The sequence below is a fragment of the Agelaius tricolor genome, unplaced genomic scaffold (genome assembly GCF_023055355.1).
Source record: "Agelaius tricolor isolate 1412-34295 unplaced genomic scaffold, bAgeTri1.0.p SCAF_1, whole genome shotgun sequence".
Classification (NCBI taxonomy): domain Eukaryota; kingdom Metazoa; phylum Chordata; class Aves; order Passeriformes; family Icteridae; genus Agelaius; species Agelaius tricolor.
Window position 1 is genome coordinate 70,819,205 of NW_027269261.1, and position 20,557 is coordinate 70,839,761.

Here is a 20,557-nt window from a genome sequence, read left to right on the forward strand (position 1 = left end):
GGGGGCGGGGCCTTGGCCCGGGCCAATCGGCGGCCGGGCGGGGCTGTGGGCGGGCCCGCCGGTGACGCCACTCGGGCTATGGTGGCTGAGTAGTGACACGTCTCCTTGCGCGGCCTGCCGAGGGGCGGGCGGCCGGCCGAGCCTGCGATCTCGCGGGATCCCGGGGCGGCGGTACCGGGGGCCGCCGGCGGCAGCGGCGGCGGGGACGGGCGGGCGGCCGGCGCGGCCATGGCGGGGCAGCAGTTCCAGTACGACGACAGCGGCAACACGTTCTTCTACTTCCTCACCAGCTTCGTGGGGCTCATCGTCATCCCCGCCACCTACTACCTGTGGCCGCGGGACCAGCACGCCGGTGAGCGGCCCAACCCCGGGCACGGCCGGCTTCTGCGCCGCCACACAGCGGAGCCGGGCCGGGCCGGGCCCGCCGCGCTCGGGGCTCCCGTCCGGCCCTGCCCGCGCCCCCGGGGCCGCCTGGAGGGGCGGCGGCCCCGCGCTGCGCTTGGCGGCGGCCATTTAGCGGTACCTGGGCCGGAGTAAGGGTCCCGGGGCCGCCGCCCCCCGAGCGAGCGCGCCCGGCTCCGCGCCGCGGCTCCTGCAGAGTCATCGCTGCGCCGGGGTCCGGGGCTTTGTTTGGGGTTTGCGTTTTCCCTTGTCTTCCCCTAGTGTTTCAGGGTGGATGACCTCAATTTTGGTCGTGGGGAAAGAGCAAGCTATTGAGTTGGGGACAAAGAGGAAAAGTTACGGGTTCAGCTTTTATGTGCCATAAGGTCAAGCGGGTGCGAAAATGGGGATTTGTTTTTTTTACCATTGCAAATCACAGTTAAATGTCCGAAGGGCTAAATTTCTGCTTCACCCTTCGGGATGTTGCTTTGTCTCCCTGAACAGTCTTATAAAGTTTCTTTGACTAGTTCCGAATCTCATTTCCAAAGTAATTTTCCACTCTGTCTTTCCTGCATCCCTCTATTCTTGGAAGGAGAAGGCGTTTTGGTATATAGGCTGCACAGGAACACTTTTTTAACAGCAGTTCTAGGATTAAAAAGGCTGTAGAAATTGTGTTTAAAGGCTGGGTGGTAAGTGCTTAGTAAAACAGGGATGCTTGATACTGGTTCCCTTTGCAGAAACCTACTGACCTCTTAAGAACACTTGTGCTTTGCAATCTGAGCAGAATCCCTTTTGTTCCTTGCATCTTTTTACATTCAGTGTCTGGTGGTTACTTAGTGGCTTTGATGCCGTTTTAAATGACTTGCCAGGTTCTGCTTAACTTAGTTTTATATGTAGAAGAAATACCTAGCAATGGAATCTTAATCCTTTACCTTCTAGTGAGGAGTAGGATAGAACAAATGTTGTTTTGGTGCTAAATGACAGCTGTTCACAGTCTTGGCTGCTGGCAGATGTGTCGGTGGCCTCTGGCAGGGCCCTGGCTGGAGAACCTCTTTGGAGGGTTGTTCCCTGCCCTCCAGGTACTTACTATGTGTTGTACAGCTGAGGAGTTGCTTCTCTCTTCTAAAAAGGAAAGGTTTCTCTGCCTCCTCTTTCTGCATCCCGACTGTTGCAAGAGGGAGGCGTTACTGTTGTTGAAGGTGTTTTGTAATCTTTGGGTTTTTCTTGAGGAGGGGGGAGTCAGAGAGAAAATGCTACTTCTGTAACCTTTTTCCAAACACCAAGATTTTAATTTTTGTTCTGGTGAAGGATGGGAGGCAGTGGGGGAGTGCTTTCCTTCCTCCATAGTTCTTAAAAGCTGCTTCTTGGGAAAATGATTGTGACTTGCCGGAGATACTGTGCAGAATGGTATGGCCAGCAGGGACACTCTGTGATGTTAGCATCAGTTTCAGGGGGCTGACAGAAGCAGGAAAAGCTGTAGAAATGCTGTCAAACTTGAAGCACTTTACCAGCCTTACATAGGTGATTGTCAGCTATCCTTATAGAATGTCAGAAAATGAAAACCTGACTTTGGAATATGGCTGTATGGATTTCACCAAGTTTCCAAATAGGCCTGCCATTAAATTTATTACTAATTTCTTTCTGTCTAGCCAGCATAGTCCAGTATATAGAGGGCCTGCTGCATATTATTCTGCATTCAGTGCTAGATTCTTCCAAAGCTGTGTCAAACCATACTTTCCAAAGCAAAAGGTAGATTTTATTATGCTGTTGGTGCAAAGAAATGAGTCAACTAAGTGAAAATCACCAGTGGAAATGAAGGAAGATGGAAGAATGATTTTTGCCTCATAATTGTCTTAATGGATTTTAAAATGTGAATGTAGTCCAGTTTTTAGCATATGCATTAATGGCATGCCTGCAGTCTCTTGATTGAGTTCTTTTCTTCAGGCTCTGTTTAAACAAAGAGCTGAGGTGTCATACAGATCATCATTTGGGACTAATGTTGATCTGCTAAGTAAGTTCTTATGAAGTAAATCTGCTAAGTAGCAGAACATTGTGATGTTTAAGTTGTTTAAGTGTATGGTTCTTAGGCAAGTAATTTCCAGCAAAATCCTCTGAGTATTTTTTCTCACAGCTTTTTGTATGTATTCAACTATGCCTGTTCCAGCATTTGAACAAGATTTCAGGAATAAATTAAAACCTTGTGATGGTGGAAAATACTAATTGTTTAGCCACTGCTTCTTGTTTTCAGTGTAATTCACTAGTTTAAAAAACCAGAAAAACCACTTATTTCAGAAGCAAGGAGAAGGCCTGTGTCTTCAGAAGAGAAATCTTCCAACACTAGTATATCCTGCTTCCTTCGATGGGCAGAAATATCTGGATGTTGATATGAGATGTTATTTTGATGCTAGTTTAGGCTGGAGTTTCCAGTACTGAGGCACAGTATTGGGCCAAAGAGAACAAGTTCTGCTAAGACCTCTGCTCCCTGTGTGTAGAACCAAGTAACATTTTTGTTCTGGGGCTGTGTTTTGCCCTACCTGTGCTAGAGAACCCAGCCTTTGTCACCCCTGGTGACCTTGGTGAGGTTGTACTGGTGAGCTCTTTCAGCTCCTGCTGCAGGACTGAAGAAGACCAGATAAGGGGGAGCTTTTGAAGCAAATCAATGCTTGTGCTCCTCACTTCAGGACCCCTTTGCAATGCAAACCAGAGCTTCCAGAAGACACAGAGCAGATTCCCTTTTTCGTAAAACCTGTGTTGGAAGAGGAGCTTCGGCCACGTTGTGTTGTAAGAGCAGGCTAGAGCTAGTGTTTCGCAAGGGTGAAATGCTCGTTGCAGGAAGGTCACACAACTGATGCCTGCTGCTTCCTTCTACAAATGTGCTGCCATGGATTGCTGGTATGTGATACACTACAGAGTGCCAGTGGAGGGAGAAGTACAGCAAAAATCTGGGAATTGCTGATTGCCTGTAATATTTTAGGATTTGTTCTGTGCTGTAGTTTTGTAGTAAATGCTCATGGAATAAATAAACCCCTGCAAAACTCCATGTTTGTTTTTGCTATAGTGAAGCTTGGAAAGTAAGACTGGATCTATATTGCTTTACTCCTTCAAGGAAAATCAAAATGTGTTACCTAATGTCAGATTTGTAGTAGAATAGTTTTTTGGCAAGCCATTAACCTTTTTCTTTTAGTTCTTCTTATAATAAACTCTTGGAAAGCCTTTTCAATACTACTGTCTGGAAGAACAGCATGATGTAACTTATGTCTCTAAAGTACTGAGAAAAATTTGAGCTGCTTTTTTTCCTGAGTGTCTAAACCTGCTTTTTCCAGGCATTCTGATAGATCCATATGAAGTGTTGCTGCAGCCTGTGGTAGGGGTTGATGCTAGTATCTGGGAGGGTTTTGCTCTGGTGTGCTAGACACCCTGTGAACTGTCCCATAATTTCATTACCTCAGCTTTGATAAACCAAACAAGCAGGTAATTGACTTTGTAAACTGGATTTGTCCAAATGACTTTACCTCCTTGGTGTTCACTCCAGAGCTAATAAAGCCTTTGTGGAAGGTTAATTATTCAGCTTTGTGTCTTGGACTGAAGTTTCATAATAGCATCGAGGCAGCAGTGCTCTGACAGAGTTAAGTCTTGTATTTCTCCCCGTGCCTTGTGCCAAATAGAGCACTAATGTATGGGAGTGGAAGAAAGTAATTGTAGCTAAAATTGATTGTTGTCCCTTTTTTCTTTCTTCTGTCTTATTTTTAATGTGTAGACTGATTCTTTCAGTGTTGGTGATGGCTTCAGGTGATGGTGAATATGGCTTCAGGCTATATTGTTTATCCTTGACTTGTTTCTTTAAAACATACATGTGTGTATATATGTTTTGTTACTAAAAGAAGTCATACTTTTTCTGGGTTACCTTTGTTTTGGGAAAAAAAATTCTGGTATTAATTTAGCCTAATTACTGTGAGTAAAACCATTGCAAGGACTGCTCTTGGAATAAAGAATGTGGTTGCTAAAAAGTTATTCTGGTGCAGATTCATTCTTAGCTAAAAAGGTACTTTCTGCAATGGGAATTTTCAAGTTGTTTTTCTAAATGTTAATTGTGAAAGTTGAAGAAAAAGATTCTTTTTTTTTTCCCCTCAGCAGTTTGGGGTGGAGGAGTGTCCATCAAAGTACTTTCCTGCTGTTGGACTTGCTTTGAAGTTTCAGTGTAAGCTTGTGTAAGCTTAAATGTCAGCATCTAGAAAGGAAATGGGGAGCAAGGGGTGAATTAATTTAGTTGGATAATATGGCAGTTGTTGCACAATGCTGATATGTTTGCTGAACTTTGTGTACTTTTTGACTTATACCTGTGCCGCTGGATTGAGGCGCATAATTATAAAGCTGTGCTGAAACAGGTGGTCAGAGATTGTGATGTGCTTTGTAGTTAAGTACGTGTACCTGGAAGCTTGCTAGTTCATCTTTTTTAGTTTCTTTTGGTCTTCATTAAATAAATTGTCCTGTTTTAGGGCATTGGGTATTCATAATTTGTTACAAAGCTGATGGAAAGAATAGAAGTATCTATCCTGAGTTTTTTATAGTAACTTGAACAAAACAAGATGTTGAAAACATTTCACAAACCCCTAAGAATAACAGCTGTGAATGCAAGGATAATGCTAGAAAAAGATTGCAGTCTCTTCTCTGAGAGAAAAGAGGCTGTAGGAACTATTCTGTTTGGAATGTAGATCTTCCTTCTTGAAGTTTAAGAACATAAAAACCTACTGTTGGGAAGGGAAGAAAACCAGATGAATGGCTGCATTTTTGTATCTAGAAAAAGTATTGATATGAAATAGATAAAAGCTATTTCGTTAACTTTCATTATAATAGAAATCCATACAAAGTCTATGGTGTTTCAAATTTTTTTTTTAATTATTTGTTTGGCTTTTGTTTGTTTGTGTTTTTTGTTTTTGTTGCTGCTCCCCAGCCTGGCTGTATGTTGTCCTAATTACTGTGAGTAAAACCATTGCAAGGACTGCTCTTGGAATAAAGAATGTGGTTGCTAAAAAGTTATTCTGGTGCAGTTATTCTGGTGTAGTTGCTCACTACTAACATTTTTCCTTTGCACCCTCCCCTCTCAAGTGTTTCTGTGTGAGATATAGCTAAAGTTTTCTTGAAGAGCACTGGGCTAATACAAAGAAAAACTTTTAAAAATCTGGTTAAAGAAGGCAATTTCCTGCTAATCTTAGAAGTTGCCATACCTGTAGGAAGTAGCATAGGCAGTTAGAGAACCCTAAAAATATTGCAGGCTTTTTTGTATTGAGGGTGGACAAATATACAGAAATATTTAAAAATGACAGCTTACTTGGTGACTGTTAAAAGGAAGAATATAATACCATGTTGATACTTAATATTATTTCTTTTATTTTTTACTGTGCTGCTATTTTGAAGCAGTAGGGCTTTTTGTATAGTTCTGTAGACAGTAGTTGTCACTCACATTCAAAACCTTGATCAGAAGTCTGGCGAAAGTTGTTCTGTAAAGGTTTGCTTAGTTTATTTGCTTCTTAGGAACCATACTTCTCGGTATATCTGCCCACTATACTGGAAATCTCTGTGTAGTAATGTCAATAATGAAGGTTTCTCTAATTTTTTGGTGTGTTTTTCATCTGTGTGAGTTGAGGCTGACCTCAGAGATTGTCATATAATCCCCTGCTTTAAGGTGCAGGTAGGGAAATGGAAGCTGTGAAGTTTATTTGGCTGGGGACAAATAATGAGTGTGCAACCTGGATGTGACTCAAGCCAGTGCAGAGAATGCAGGCAGCACTTCTTCAGTTTTATCAGTAATGGAGTAATGAGCACTTGCACCTCACAGCAACTGAGGGAGAGGAAGCAGCATTACTGCTGCTCCCACTCAGGGTAAAATTCTTCTGTGGTGCTCCTAATCCTCTGGTGTGAGATAAGATTGGTTGGAGTGGGTTAACTGTGATGCCTGTCCTTGCCCACAGCTCACTGAAATCTCATTAACCTTACTCCAAAGTATTTCACAGCATTTTGGCATTTGGTAATGCAGGATAAAGTACAAGATACTGGTAAAGGACAGGATAAAACCACAGGATGCCATGCTCATTGCTAATGTGGTGGAAAAGCACGGGTGTGAAAACTTGATGTCTGTGAATATAAGCATTTTGTGCCCATATGTGTGTGTTTATCCTTTCCCGTTAATATAACCTTTTGTCATTGTGTCAGGAAGTGGGAGGAGAGTCAGTGAAACTCAGTTATGCATTTAAGGACTGTTACTACCTACAAACTGAGATTTTTGAGAGATTGAGTATGCCATGGTTGACGTAAACCATTTCAAGTTCCGAAAAATACAGTTTATTAGGTGACTGTTTGAAGGCAGAATATAATGTACTGGTGATACTTTACTTTGTTTTGTTAATTTTTTCTTTGCTATTTTGCTATTTTGAAGCAGTAGGGTTTTTTTGAGAAACATTTGAAGAAGGGGCAAACATCATGAGATGCCACTAGAAATGTCTAGCAATTATCTCTAAAAATATTTTTCAAAACAAAGCATTTGCACAGAGTTATCCAAATTTCTCTGTTATTTGGAAAAAAAAGCCTGTCTTTTCATGGAATTTTTAAAAAGTATTATAATCTTACTATAACCACTATAGCTTCCTAGTAGTAAAATAAAATTAATAGCCCTGTATTACAGATTAGTTGAGTAGCTTCAAGACTGTCCAGAATACAAAATGCTGAAATGCTTTTTTGTGGCAAGTTAAGGATCAAGCCGTTACGATAACTTTATCTTTCATTACATGTGCATAAAAATAAAGTAGTTTCTATTTTTAAAAAATTCATCCTGTGTTATGGAAGCTTATGAAAACAGTGTACTGAAGGTTTTATTGCACACCTTGTTCATTTAATAGTTGCTGCAAGGTTGTCTTGACTACTCATAGACATGACACAAAACTACCAGGTTATACAGGCTATTTTATTTAGATTTAGTTATGGTTTCTTGGGCAGCTAAAGTGTTCCTGGAGAAGGAGCAGGAAATTTGAGAGAGAAGCAAGGTAAATGACAGAAATGACAGGAAATGGAATGAGTAGTGATTCCACAGTTTGGGGTTCTTTTTTTTTTTTTGTTTGTTGGTTGTGATTTTTTTTTTTTAAATTTGTGTTTCAAATTCATGCCTGTGAAGAAGGGTTCAGATTTGCAGCAATTTGAGCAAGTCTTGGCTGGGGCTGATGCTGCATCCTTGCCCCCTGTGGTGCTGCTTTCTCCCATTGTTTATAGGGGTTTATAGGCCTTTCCCTCAGTTACTAGCCAGGACCTGACATATATCTCAATTTCATGGTGAGGAGGGTTGTGCTGGCTGGAAATATCAAGAGCAGGGTACAGGTACAGGAGCACAAAACGGGTACCTAATTTCTTTCCTGAGCAAAACGATTAGTGTCTGCACCAGTTTTTAAATAAGTATACAATTAAGAAGATTTAAGATGTGTTTTCAGATTTTCACCTATTATTTCTCTTTTGCAGGAAATTGCTTACAGGCATTTTAAATTCAGAAGATTCCTTTATCATGATTGGCTGGATGAACTGTTTGAAACTAGGATATTTGTAAGCATTGTGGCTTCTACAAAGGCTTACCCTGCCAATAAAGTTTCAAATACCCTTCTTTCTTTGGAAGCAAAAGCATGGACATAATGGGTCAGATCAGGTGGGGTTTTTATGTAGTATTACAGAAGTGAGTGCCTTAATAACAGGACAAGCATAAATGGTGTTTCCTTTGCATATTCTCTGTGTTTCCAGTGGTTTTGAACTCAGTAACTTTTGTTAAAGCATCTGTACCATCCTATGTGAGGGAGGTCACTGTATCTGCTGCCCACTCCACAAATAATTGCCTTTGTTTTGCAGCTGCTTCTGATGTTGCTTAACAATCCTTATTTGCTCTACTGGAAGAGGAAGCAAAAGTTCAGTCCTGGCTGTCTCTTAGGTTTTTTACACCCTTCCATTACCTCTCCTTGCACTTTACTCTCAGCTGGAAGATTTGTGGGCTGTATTTTGGACATAAATCTCCTTATATGTTTGATGGCTCTTGTTCACCTTAATTGAACGTTTTTTGGTTGCCCCTCTTTAGGAGGTGGGGCTAGAGCTGTGCATCACATTTGAGGTATGTACAGCCTCAAGGTTGGACATACCTCCAGCTTATGTGGTGGAGTAATAATCCCTTCCTGTTCTCGTAGGAATGCACTAAACACATGCTCTGATTTTTATTAGTAATAAGCATTCAGCTGAGTTTTACATAGAACAGTTTCTCACAACACCAAGATTGCATTCTGTGAGGTAATGGTCAGCCTTGAGCTCATCCTTGTACCCATAGAATTAGACTAGCCCTCACTGGACTTTGTTTTCATACTCTCAATTCCATGTGCCATTCAGAAGTGCACTTGCTTGATCTTTACAATTCTTCAGTATGCCCTTGTCCTTGTTACCCAGAATAAGTTCATATCATCCAGAAGCTTTATTTTACTGCTCACCCTTTTAGTCTGATTACTTATTAATGAAATGTGTTGTAGTTCCAACACAGATTCCTGCAGAACTCCTGGGGATTTCCTTCTGCTGAGGGAATTGGCAATTCACTCTGTCTTCTAGTCACATATTTATTTTTGCAATAGTTAGATGGTTGTTCTGAAAGACTTGTAAAAGGAACCTTTCAAAAGCCTTTTGGAAACCACAGACTGTATCAGCAGGACCTGTTCTGTATATTTACTTCCTTGAGAGGACTTTACCAAAGACTCTGCTGATGCTGAATGGATGTGTGGTACTTATCCTTGTGTCCACTAATTCTGTCTTTTATTAGAATTTCTTCAGGGTGTGCATCAGAACAGTACTGACTACAAGCATTTTTAATGACTGATGATATGTTTAGTGACTTTTGTTTGCATTTATTTTGGATTGAATGTGTTCTGGTTTCCTCCCCACACCAAACTGATAAAATTCAGTTAATAGTTAAGAGTGTGTAATCTTGGAGCCTGTAATTGTTGTTGGCTTTGTCTGAAATTGATAACCTTGACTCATGTGGGTGTTGTTCCATAGTAAAGTGTCCAGTTTTCTGATGCCTTTCAGATTCTGTTAAAGTTTTGCAATGCAGCTATAGCTCCAGCCCGACTATAAATTTGATAATTTAGTTGATGGAGCTTAAATGTTAGTTAGTTATAGTTAGTTCTGCTGACTGTTTTATCAGTGCAAATGAGACAGTACACTAATAGGAAGGACAAGGTTTGGAAGTGGCTTGAGTAGCAGTAGTGTAATGTGGAACTGTGCCCAGCTGACTGTAAATACAAAGCTTGGGTAAGTAAACTCTGAAAAGAGGTTAACTTTCAGAATATTGAATTGTCTTATGTTGCTGTTTTTTAAAGCTGTTAGTAACAAATGCTATCTTTTGGTCAGCAAATATGTGTGGAATTGTGGGAATGGAAAGTTAGGTTACTTTTTGTTCCTTTTAAGCTTTATCTAGCTGCTGCAAAGCATGCTCTGGAAAAAAGAAGCTTTGCTGTTAAGTATTTCGTAGGTCTCTTTGTAGTTAATGAACTGCTTGGGTTTTAATACTTAAAATATTACTCAAAACACATAATTTTTTGGCTTATTTCTGTAAATATTTACTAGAGAGAAAAATCTCTTTGAAAACAACTAGGATGAGATTATTCACCTATAAATGTTTTAGTTAAGAGGCTAACCTGGACATGACCTCTTTATAGATAAATAATGAGCGTCATGAGGACAATTCTTAAAATGATAGACATTAGGTTAGAAAGCATCTATCGGATGGTTTAATTCTTCACTGCTATGGTGCATTTAAAATCCTGAAACATGCTTTCCATTTTTAATTTTTTTTAAAGTAATCCCAGTGGGAACACTAGTGCTTATTTGAAGGCTTTTGCATTTAAGCAACAGTGTTTTAGAACACCTTAAAATCAATTTAATTTGCTTCATGCCTCTTAATTTGGGGTTTTACTGTAGAAGTCAATCCTATTATAATAAAGTTGAAATTGCTCAGTACTTCAGAGGAGCTGCTGACTATGAGTTTGCTGTGAGTTTCAATCCTGCCTCTTAGTTGCTGGCAAAGATGGGTGACTTCTTTTACAACATAGTTATAAATGTTTGTCAGTGTCATTTTTGAAAGTAAGTATGTGGGTTTTTTTCCTCATCCTGTGACTTTTAAAATTATCTCAGATAACATACTGTATTCATGTGGAGTCTTTTCTGTAATAATTATCAAGGAAAATGCCAATAGAGTTAAGCATAGATGGCCTAGTGAAAAAGTAGGATAGCCTTTTCCTACTTCATCTGTTATCTGAGAAATGGTTAAGTGCTTAAGAAAGTAAATTTTTACAGAGAGCCTCAGTTCAAGACCTCAGTAAATAAGTTGTTCATACAATTATTTGATTTCTATTATTGTTGAAGTAGAAAAAAGCCCAGGAGTTCAGATTTTGCATATATATATATATATATAGATATATATATAGATATATATACACACATAACTGTGGAAAGTAAATAGGAACCTACTTAAGTGTACAGTTAAGGGGATTAAAACTGTGGAACCCTGAGTAAAATCCAGGAAACCTGGAAACTCTTGAGTGTTTTGACTGAGTCTGTTGCCCTCAGTTTTAACAGAACAGATGTAATGCTTAGAGCTGTGGTGTCCCTGTGCTGTAGTCTTTACTCAAGACTTGCGTGCTGTGTGTATTACTTGCACCTCTTGATGCTTTCCACTGGTACAAGTTTTCCATTCAGGTGTAGAGAGAGGATGACACACTACGAATGAGTTTTGTGAAAGTCTGGCTTTAAAGTGATCTTGGCATTTCCTAGGGCTGCAGAACTGTGTTGCTCTGTGTTCCTTGCTGAAAGAAGTAATTTTCTTTCAAAACCATTCTCCTTTGGATGAATTGTCTGTGACTGGTGGGCAGAATATTTCATGTGCATCTCCTCCTATTTCTTTTTCTGACAGAGTCCACTGGAACTGTATTCTGGACTATGTGACTTTGCTTTTTGTAGTAGCCTGAAGGTAGAAAGAACACAGGAGACTAGGGTGTATTTCTGTCCTTTCCTGCAGTTTGAGGTAGAATAATGGAAAACTGGTGGCTTCCATTGATTCTGGATATTAGCTTTTTGCTTGCTTTTGGCTGTCATAAAAATTGACTGATACTTTGAAACTTTTATATGCTTCAGATATAAATACTGATGCCAGTAGTCTTATTTGTGGTATTTTTTTCCTAAAACTGACCTTTGTTTGTTGCAGCTGAAACAAAATTCTGGGGATTAAAACTTCTCAGTACAATTGCAGCTGTACCTCTTTCCTTTCTCTCTCTTCTTGAATTGTCTGTGTCCAATAACAATAAATGTGCAATCTTCTCTTTTTACTCAGAAGAATGAAAAATAATCTCTCCTTAGGTTTTTTTTTTGTTTGTTTTGTTTTGCTTTGTAGTTTTTTAAAGCACTTTTTGGAACCTCCAGAACCTGAAACAAAATGATTAGGTTTAGGTAGGGATCAATTGTCAAACATTCCTGAAGATTGGGTGTATCCTCCTGTTTCTTTGGAAACAGGTATGTAAGATAGGTGAACTTCAAAACCAAACTTAAGCCAGGCATGGCTGAATTGTAAACACAGGTTGAATGTAATCTCTGAAAATTGGAAATCCAACCTGTAATTAGCTTTCTTCTGTGTCTGTATGTCTCGTGTCCTCACTCATTGTGTGATTAGTAAATCAGAACAGAGGTTGAGGCAGATATGAGAGATTTTTGCTGCATGAGGATGGTCAAACTGTAGAATAGGTTGTTCAGAGGCACAGTGAGCTCTGTCTTTGAAGCCACTCCAAAGGCCTACAGCCAGACCTTGAGCAGCTGCATTTTATTCTCCTCTGAGCAGCAGGGTCTGATTAGGTGATCTCCTGAGGTCTTTTCCCCTGTCCAACCCGTTAGGTTGTTCTGTTTTGCCCAAGAACTGTGTGGTCTGTGTTACCCATGCAGAAGAAGCAGATGCCTCAGGCTTAAAGAACTGGATATTCAAGAGGTTTGCGTAAGTTCCAATCAAGAGAAGTCAACTGTTTACTTAAACACTCTCTACTTGTACCTGTTTTCAAGCCCAGAATACAAAAGAAGTGACTGCAGCAGTCAACAAGGGAAGACCAACCTATGTCATCTACCTAAACTTCTGTAAGGTCTTTGACAAAGTCATGAAAGAGGTGCCACTCAGGTTTTCTTTTGTATCAGTACTAGTTATATTTCTTGAACTTGAAAAGTATATTAAGATGTAGTTTTGGCTGGACATTCACATACATTTTTTGAGTTACTACAGTATGCACTTGTGAGAACCCTTGTGAGTAAGAACTGTGTTGGGGAAAATCTCGGGATTTGTGAATCTCAGGAACTTTGGATGCATTGAGAACAATGTGGAGGGAAATAAAGCAGGCAGGGGATGCTTTCCCAGATTATTTACAGGAATGAAGTGGCAGTCTACATCCTCTTGTGAGAGGGGTGCTTTAACAGTTCCTTGATGCATGGGGTAGTGTTAGTGAGATTAACTCAAAAGCCCCGCGGGTGCATTATGCCTTTGCTTTCCAAGGCTCTTTGATACCTGTTCCTAAAATAGGTATTAAAGGAGAGATTCACTCTTGTGAAGGATTTTACCCATCAAACAAGAAGTGGTTTTGACTGGAGGAAAAGCATTTCCTCCCACCCCACACACACTTGTCTCCGTGTAATCCCATATCAAAGGATGTTGTCTGAAGTGCTCTTACACTGTAATGGGAAGCCATGATCTGGACTGAGAAGAAACGAGAGATCTCTACTTGTGTGCTTTTAAAACTGAACCTTTTTCCCTGACAGAATATGGATTCCAGAGCTAAGATCCAGAGAAAGTACAATTCATATTTCACTGCAGAGCTTTACCTTGAGGAATGTGTAAGGTGTTCACTGCAGTGTGATCAAAGTCTTCAGGATATTGCAGGACAGTGTGCCAGTTCTGTGGCATGGTAAATTCACTTGTGAAAAAAGGAAGCTCCTTTTGTCAGACAAAAGCAAAGCAAAAAAGATCTGATTTATCCACAACTTGCTGTTGTTCCTGCTGTACTCTTTATTTGTATACAAATACCAGTTTGCCTGTGGGTTGCATTCTGTTTGTTTTTCCTGCATGCCATAGCTGACATACTGAAAAGGGAAACTTTTGGAGTTGAGTGGCAGAAGCAAAGTTTACAGGTGCATGTTAGGCAAAGGTTGGGTTCACATGTGGTGGTTACTATGTGGCATATAGGAAATAGAATGGATTTCTTTTAGGTAGAGAGAGTAATCTGACCAACTTCTTATGCTTATGTATGTACAGCATCATTTAAATGGATAGAAAGCATTCTTTCCTGTGGTAATGCTGGACCTTATGTTCGTCCTCCAACTGACCTTGTACTGCCTGTTTGGGGTGAGGTGGGCATGTTTGCTGTTCTGAGTTTTGTCAGCTTGGTTAATCACAATCTCTCTATTTTTATAGAACAAATTCGATTAAAGAATATAAGGAACGTGTATGGAAGGTGTTTGTGGTACCGCTTGCGACTGCTCAAGCCACAGCAGAACATAATTCCTACAGTGAAGTACGTACGTTTCATTTGCATGGCTTCCCATTAATCAATTCTTGCCTTGTTTTATATAGAAATACACTGGTTTGTAATCAAAGCAGGGATTAGTTACTTTTGCATCACTAAAGAGACATTTGCAATTTGCAATATTTGAATAATTAATAGGTAATCATTATTGTCTAGTAGGGCTTGAAATCTAGATGCATACTGTTTTTCCTGTATAAAATACCTGAGGAATGAGACCACTGAGCCTCAGCTGTAGAAAAGAGTAAACATTGCTTTTATTTGTTCAAAAAAATAATTCTCCCTCACTGAAATTAGTAGTGCTAGTGCAATCTTTTCATTTAAATATTTAGTATGTGAACATGTATACTCAAATATAAAAGAATAATAATTTTGTATGTTTGAAGGTGAACCCTTTATCAGTTCCTTGTTATGCCCATCCTCAAAATGTTTTGCTGTCTGTTATGCACCTGTGTCAGCTTTTTGTGTTTTGGTTTTTTTTCCTTTTAACACATTGTCTAGGATCTAGTTAAAATAATCCTTTAAAAATAGGAAATAATAGTGTATACCTGCTGAGGAGAGACAGTTAAAAAATTGAGACTTTGTGGTAGTGGATTGTCCTTGTTAAAAGCTAGGAGAAAAAGTGGTATTAAAACTGAAATACTAACACCTGCTTTAGTGTTTCTTGCTGTTTTAATGCTATTTCTTGAAGAGTGATATAAGATGGCTTTCAATGTTATTAGAATGGTGTTAGAGCTAGTGGATTTGTGTATTTAAAAAATTCTTTTTCTTCCAAACAGGAAAATAGTCCTCCTTGCTGGCTGGGCATTATTTTTGTTCCTTGCATACAAAGTTTCCAAAACAGACAGAGAGTATCAAGAATACAACCCTTATGAAGTGTTACATTTGGATCCTGTAAGTAATAACATCTTTCACTAGTCTCTGCTACTGTAACTGTATATGCTGCGTGTAGATGTTAATCTTGGACATGTTTTTTCAAACAAAGTAAGTTTAGTGAATCTATCTAGTGGTTTTGTTCTTTTTTGGCATGTGAAAGTTACTGCTGCATGTTATAAAGTCAGTTGTTACGTGTGTTTTTTGCCTATATCTGTACCAATTTCTAACTTTTATATCTAGTGCCTTCAAATGTAGTGAGGTGGGTGTTTTAAAATCCTATTCTGATGTTGTTTTCCTCTCTGTGTACAGGAAAACAACCAAAAAAATCTGTTTTGTATGCCCTGTGTAAATCTTCTGCATAGGAACTTCTAGGGATGTTGAAGTAACTGTATGAACAAGAATGTGAATTCATTTGATTTACAGTTTCTATACAGAGCAATATTTGTAAATGAGAGGTTTCACTGAAGGGTGTTGGTGATGCACATTTTGATGTAGTGCAGGCTAGCCTGAATCTTGGTTGTATCTGTGAATGCAAGCAGCAAATTCTAAACAGTGATCCCAGCCAATAGGTTTATTGAACTGGGATAAAAAAAAAGATAGAGTGCCTATCTAGAAAATAGATGCAGTGCTTTGTTTATACTGAAGGACTGATTCAAAATGGATGCAAAAATTACATATCCCAAGGATAGACTTTCTGAACTTCTTTTAAACTCTTCATCTTAACCACAATACCTTGAGCAGATTGTCTGCTTATGTTAATTATTTCCTGATCCAAGGCTCCTGTTTTGAATAACAGTAGAGTCATCTTTCCAGTTCTGGAGTCTGAGGTATGTTTCACTCTCAAGTCTGAAGAAATACACTGTAGATCAGCTCAGCACAAGAACGTGAATGAGCTTTGAATGTACCTGTTTTGATTAAATGCAATGTACATTGTTAGTGCGAGAGCTTAATATGTATGTCAACTTTAGCAAATGCATCTCTTGCCTTTAAATGATGTTGACTTGTCAGCAGAGAAAAGCAGCACCTTGTGCTAAGAAAGCCATTTATAGCAGGTGAGAAGTCTGCAGCCTATTTCTAGCTAGACAGGTAGAACACCTGCCTGTCACGTCTGGAGCCAAGTTACTGCAATTCAACCACAGCTCAACTCACTGCTGCTGACTTGAGTTCTCTCACTGATGCACAGGAAGGAGCAATACAAGTTTTTACTGTTAAATGGTATCAGTTGGACCCATGCAGTTTAAATGTTTGTATAACTGGGTTAACTTTGATTAAAGAAATCAGGCTAGGGATTAGGTCATCAGAGTATTTTCCTTTGTTATCCTTCTGAAATTTCTACAAGTAACAACCCGGAGGGAAAGAAAGGAACGCATTTAGTGAATTATAGCTTAGTGTTTATTGATAAAAACTTGTACGTGTGCTAAAGACATGTGCAACTTACCCAGGCAAAGAAACCAGTTCTGGAATGCCTTAAGAACTGAGGGATGGAGCATGTTCTCATAAGGACAAGCTGAATGAGAGCCAGAGGTTTTAAGAGGGGGATGAAAAGATGGTCGTGAAGATAGATAGTTGAAGTAGGGCTCAAGGAAAGAGTTCAAAATCTGAGCCTGTTTCTATCAAGCAATTTCTATTAAATCTCTTGAAAGATTTTCAGTTCAGATTACGTGAAAAATGAACATTTTTCTGTTACCATTCAAGTGGAGCCTTGAGAGTTGTAGCTGGTCCTGCTGATGAAGTGATACAGATGCTGAAGTGTAGTTAGATAATGGAACTGCTATTGTTATTTAAAAAAACCGTAAAACACCACAACCCCCTCCCCCTAAACTTAAAAAAAATAAAATGGTTGCAGATGCAATCACTTCAAAGTTTTGATGCACAGTAATTCACTTCTTCTTTGCATTCATACTCTAGTCAAGATTATTTTTTATGTTAGCATATCAATTTTTAACAAGAGGCTTTTATTTCCCGAGAAGAACCACAGCACCAACAAAGTCCAGATAATGTACTTACACCAGATTTTATATGCAATATCAGCAATGTGTTTTGAACATAGAATAGCTCTTTTTGAAGCATACCACTGGAATTCACTAACACATAAGGTGCTCCAATATTAATTATTTATTTAATAAGTATCTGTACTGCAGTTTCAAAGCTGGGATCCAAGGCATAAAGATGAATCTCAAAAGGGGTTATATACAGGCACACTCTGTGTTCCAAGCAGACTGATACCAGCTGTCCAAAGCTACTAAGCTTTTCTGTAAGTCAGGCCTAACCTCTGTAGCCTAGCTTTTGAAAATGAGGAGTAAGAATTTAATGTAGATGAAAAACTTGTCAACTTTTCTGGGATTGTGTTCACCTTCTGGCACCTTCTGTGTCAGAAAGAAAAAATTAGTTTTTTTTTTTATAGACAGCATTCATGTGAGCCATGAAAACACATCTCAAACAGCTTGGGTTTTTTTTCCCTTCCCTTTGTTCTTTTTCCCCAACTTTTTAGCCTCTTCTCCCTATCTGGCATTCTTTCTCTAGTCTTGAAACATCTGGTTTTAGTTGAAGTCTAATTTTTAATGGAGTAAATTAATCCTGTGCATTAAATCAGGCATGCTGTTGAAAAATAGTGTTGGATTATGGCAGACTGTATAAAGTGAGATAAAGTAACAACAAGTGAAGCCTCAGGGTAGTTTAATTTCTGGTTTAAATTTATTGAAACAGTACCATCATCTGTGAATAAATTCTTGTGTGTTTATTATGCAGTTAAGGTCAGCATGCTAGGCTTCTCTGGCACAAAATACTGGAGAGTCTTGTGGTAATTGTTGTGCAAAACTTAGCAGAAAACATATAGAAAAAACTTTAGCTGAACTTACTATGAAGTTTTGTTGGTTGTCTTGAGTAATGAAGTTCACAGTCCAAGCTGGAAGTTAATGCACAAGGGATTTTGTTGGTGGTATTTAACAACATGCTGGAGTAGAATAAAAATCAATCTTTCTCAGGTATAGGTAATGTATTCCCTTTGCTCAAGAAGTTTGAAATAATTTATGGGTAGGATGATTCTAGTCAAAGGTCTTTTTAAGTGGCAGGGAAATCTGCTGTTCCTGGTGACTGACAGATCTATTTCTGCATACAAACTGCAAGTAGAACATCATACTTGATCTATGAACTGTGCTTAAATAGAAGAATATTGCAAATGAGAGTTCCTTGTATTCATGAATATGTTTAAAATTTGCCAAATAGATAAGAAATCCTTCCTTTTTTTTTTTGTTCCTATAGATGGACAAGCAAAATAATCCAGATAAAACCCAGTATTCAGTCATCTGAGTGTGTTTTAGTTAGACTCTGAACTTCTGTCTTAGTTTAAAAACATAATGGTTGTAAGAATTTTATCTAGAAAAATAATAATGTTTTAATGAAACATAGTTTCATGATCCTATGTTACAATATAATTCTTCAGTGAATGGTTCAGAAAAATACTATGCAATGTGTATTAGGATTATATATAAAGAATGAATTTTATTTAAGGTATTTATTAATAAATGCAAACCTTTCCTTTTGAAGGGAGCAAGTATATCGGAAATAAAGAAACAGTACCGTGCACTATCCCTAAAATACCATCCAGATAAAGGAGGAGATGAAGTTATGTTCATGAGGATTGCTAAGGCCTATGCAGCGTAAGTTTCTTTTTTGCCTATGAAAAAAAGGGAATCACAGTACTGTGGGCAGAACAGCCTTTACAGTAAGAGCAAGGAGGGTGCAAGCAGGCAGGAAGAAATGTGTTCAGATATGTAACAAAAGTCAAAACATGTCTTCCTGCAGTGAGTATTTGCTTTCTATGAGTTAGAAAGGATAATTTGTTTTGCACCTGTCAGAATACTGTAAGGTGTTAGTTCTTTGTGTTAACTTTCATGTCAGCTAGGAAAAGTGTTTCCAGTAGAACACATATTAAATCTTAAAGATGACAAAGAGCAAAATGGGTGTTGTGGTTTTTAACCAACCAACTCTGTTACAGCAGTTTTGAAGCGATGCTTAGAAAATATGTTTACTGTTTGTTTCACCTGTTGGTAAAGCCAAAGAGTAAAAGACAGTACTTTAACTGTTCCATTCAGTGAAAAGGATGTTTTCATTCTGAATCCTTTTTCTCTCAGCTTGCCCCTATCCCTTTCCAGTTATGCTTGCCATGCAGTCCTGATTTTTTACTTCGTGACTGTTTGATAATTCCTGTATAGTTCTTAAAAGCTGAGTCCTTGAATCTGCTTTTCCTCTAGAGTATTTTTTGGTCTTATCTCTTACAGCATTTTTATTTATTTAATACCTGAGAGATGTCTAATATAAGAATTTGGTATAAAGGAAATCAAAATACAGGCATTTCAATACACAGTTCAATCACAATACCAGTGGGATTCCTGTTACTGGTGTCTCTAATGCACTCACTGTCAGGATGCTGATGGGAAGGCATGTGTGGCTTGAAGCCAGCAGGAGCCCATTGCTCTCTACAGAATCCTAGTTGTCTGGTTTTTATACTCTGGTGGACTGAGCCAGGTATTTACTCCTCTCATGCTGATGTCTCAAACTTGAGACATTCACAGTTTTTTTATGCACTCAAAGAGAAATGTTTATGCCACCAGTTGATCCCCTCATCTGTTGATAGGATTTTATGTAAAACAAAGGCCACTTCGTGTCCTCTTTGTGCTGAGGTGGAGTCAGCTTCTCTGCAGCAGCTGTGCTGAGTCACTGTGGTCACAGCATGTCACTCTTGCCCATTGCCTCTGAGACTTCTTCAGTTACTGGGATTTATTGAGTCAGTCACATCATCGGGGAACCTAGGAAGTGATGATTTCTGCCTTGAAGTCAATTGTGTGTGTGGTTAACCTTACTGATGGAGAGTCCTGTTTGGGAAGAGGTGGGAAGGAGAACCAATCATGCTCACTTGAGCAGTTTGGAAATCATACTTTTTGCTTAAACACATCTGTATCACTTTGAAAATCTCTTCAGTTGGAATTCTGGTATGCCATTTTGAACTTGTGAAGCATGTAAATTACTTGCTTTACAAGCCAGTACTCAAACACTTGGTGCTGCAGTTTGATAGTTCAAACACTAGTGCATGGGCTGTGGCAGAGGTATATTGTGAGGTAAACATTAGTGAAGTTCCTTAGCCTGATGTCTTGAAAGACTATAAAAGCTGCCCATTTGGTGAATCTGCTTGTCAACAAATGGGGGACTTAGAAGTGATCAGGGGAGGCCTGACTTCTTCACTGGGTTTCTTATATGAGATAAAATCTTTCATACAGTGAAGCCAGGTGTTCTGTTTTCTAAAGCAGTATTCTTCCTTAGTAGCAGGGGCTCTGTCAAGGTGGCACACAATTGCCAAAAAACTGTCATTACTGAACAGGCACAGAAACGGTAAGATTTAGGAGGTGGTATCTTATTTAATAAGAGAGTATTAAAATATGAAACTTGGGAGTTCCAGGGGAAAAAACCCAACAAAACCAAACACGGGCTGTCAAAGGCTAAAGGTCTAGAATAAGATTAAGACCCATATGGACTACTTCTGATCAATCTTCCATATTTACCTTCCTCCCAAAAAATAAGATAAATTTCAACCTCTTTCTTTCAAATTTTTCTGTGCTGTAACCTGGCATCAAGAAATACTGTGTGCTGATGGGTGTGCAGTCACTGTCATGGAAGGGAGATGTGAT

At 39.1% G+C, this 20,557-nt stretch overlaps 1 protein-coding gene across 2 annotated transcripts in view; it reads left to right on the forward strand.

The window, feature by feature from the left end:
- The first annotated feature begins 68 nt into the window (after positions 1-68).
- Positions 69-20,557, forward strand: part of SEC63 (SEC63 homolog, protein translocation regulator) — a 53,222-nt gene continuing 32,733 nt past the window's right edge. The window contains exons 1-4 of one of the 2 annotated variants that reach the window (XM_071439319.1): positions 69-352; positions 13,889-13,988; positions 14,777-14,891; positions 18,420-18,532. In XM_071439319.1, the coding sequence (XP_071295420.1) occupies positions 229-352; positions 13,889-13,988; positions 14,777-14,891; positions 18,420-18,532 (452 nt within the window). In that variant the 5' untranslated portion in view covers positions 69-228. The remainder of the gene's footprint in view (positions 353-13,888; positions 13,989-14,776; positions 14,892-18,419; positions 18,533-20,557) is intronic. The other variant, XM_071439311.1, reaches the window with a different exon arrangement.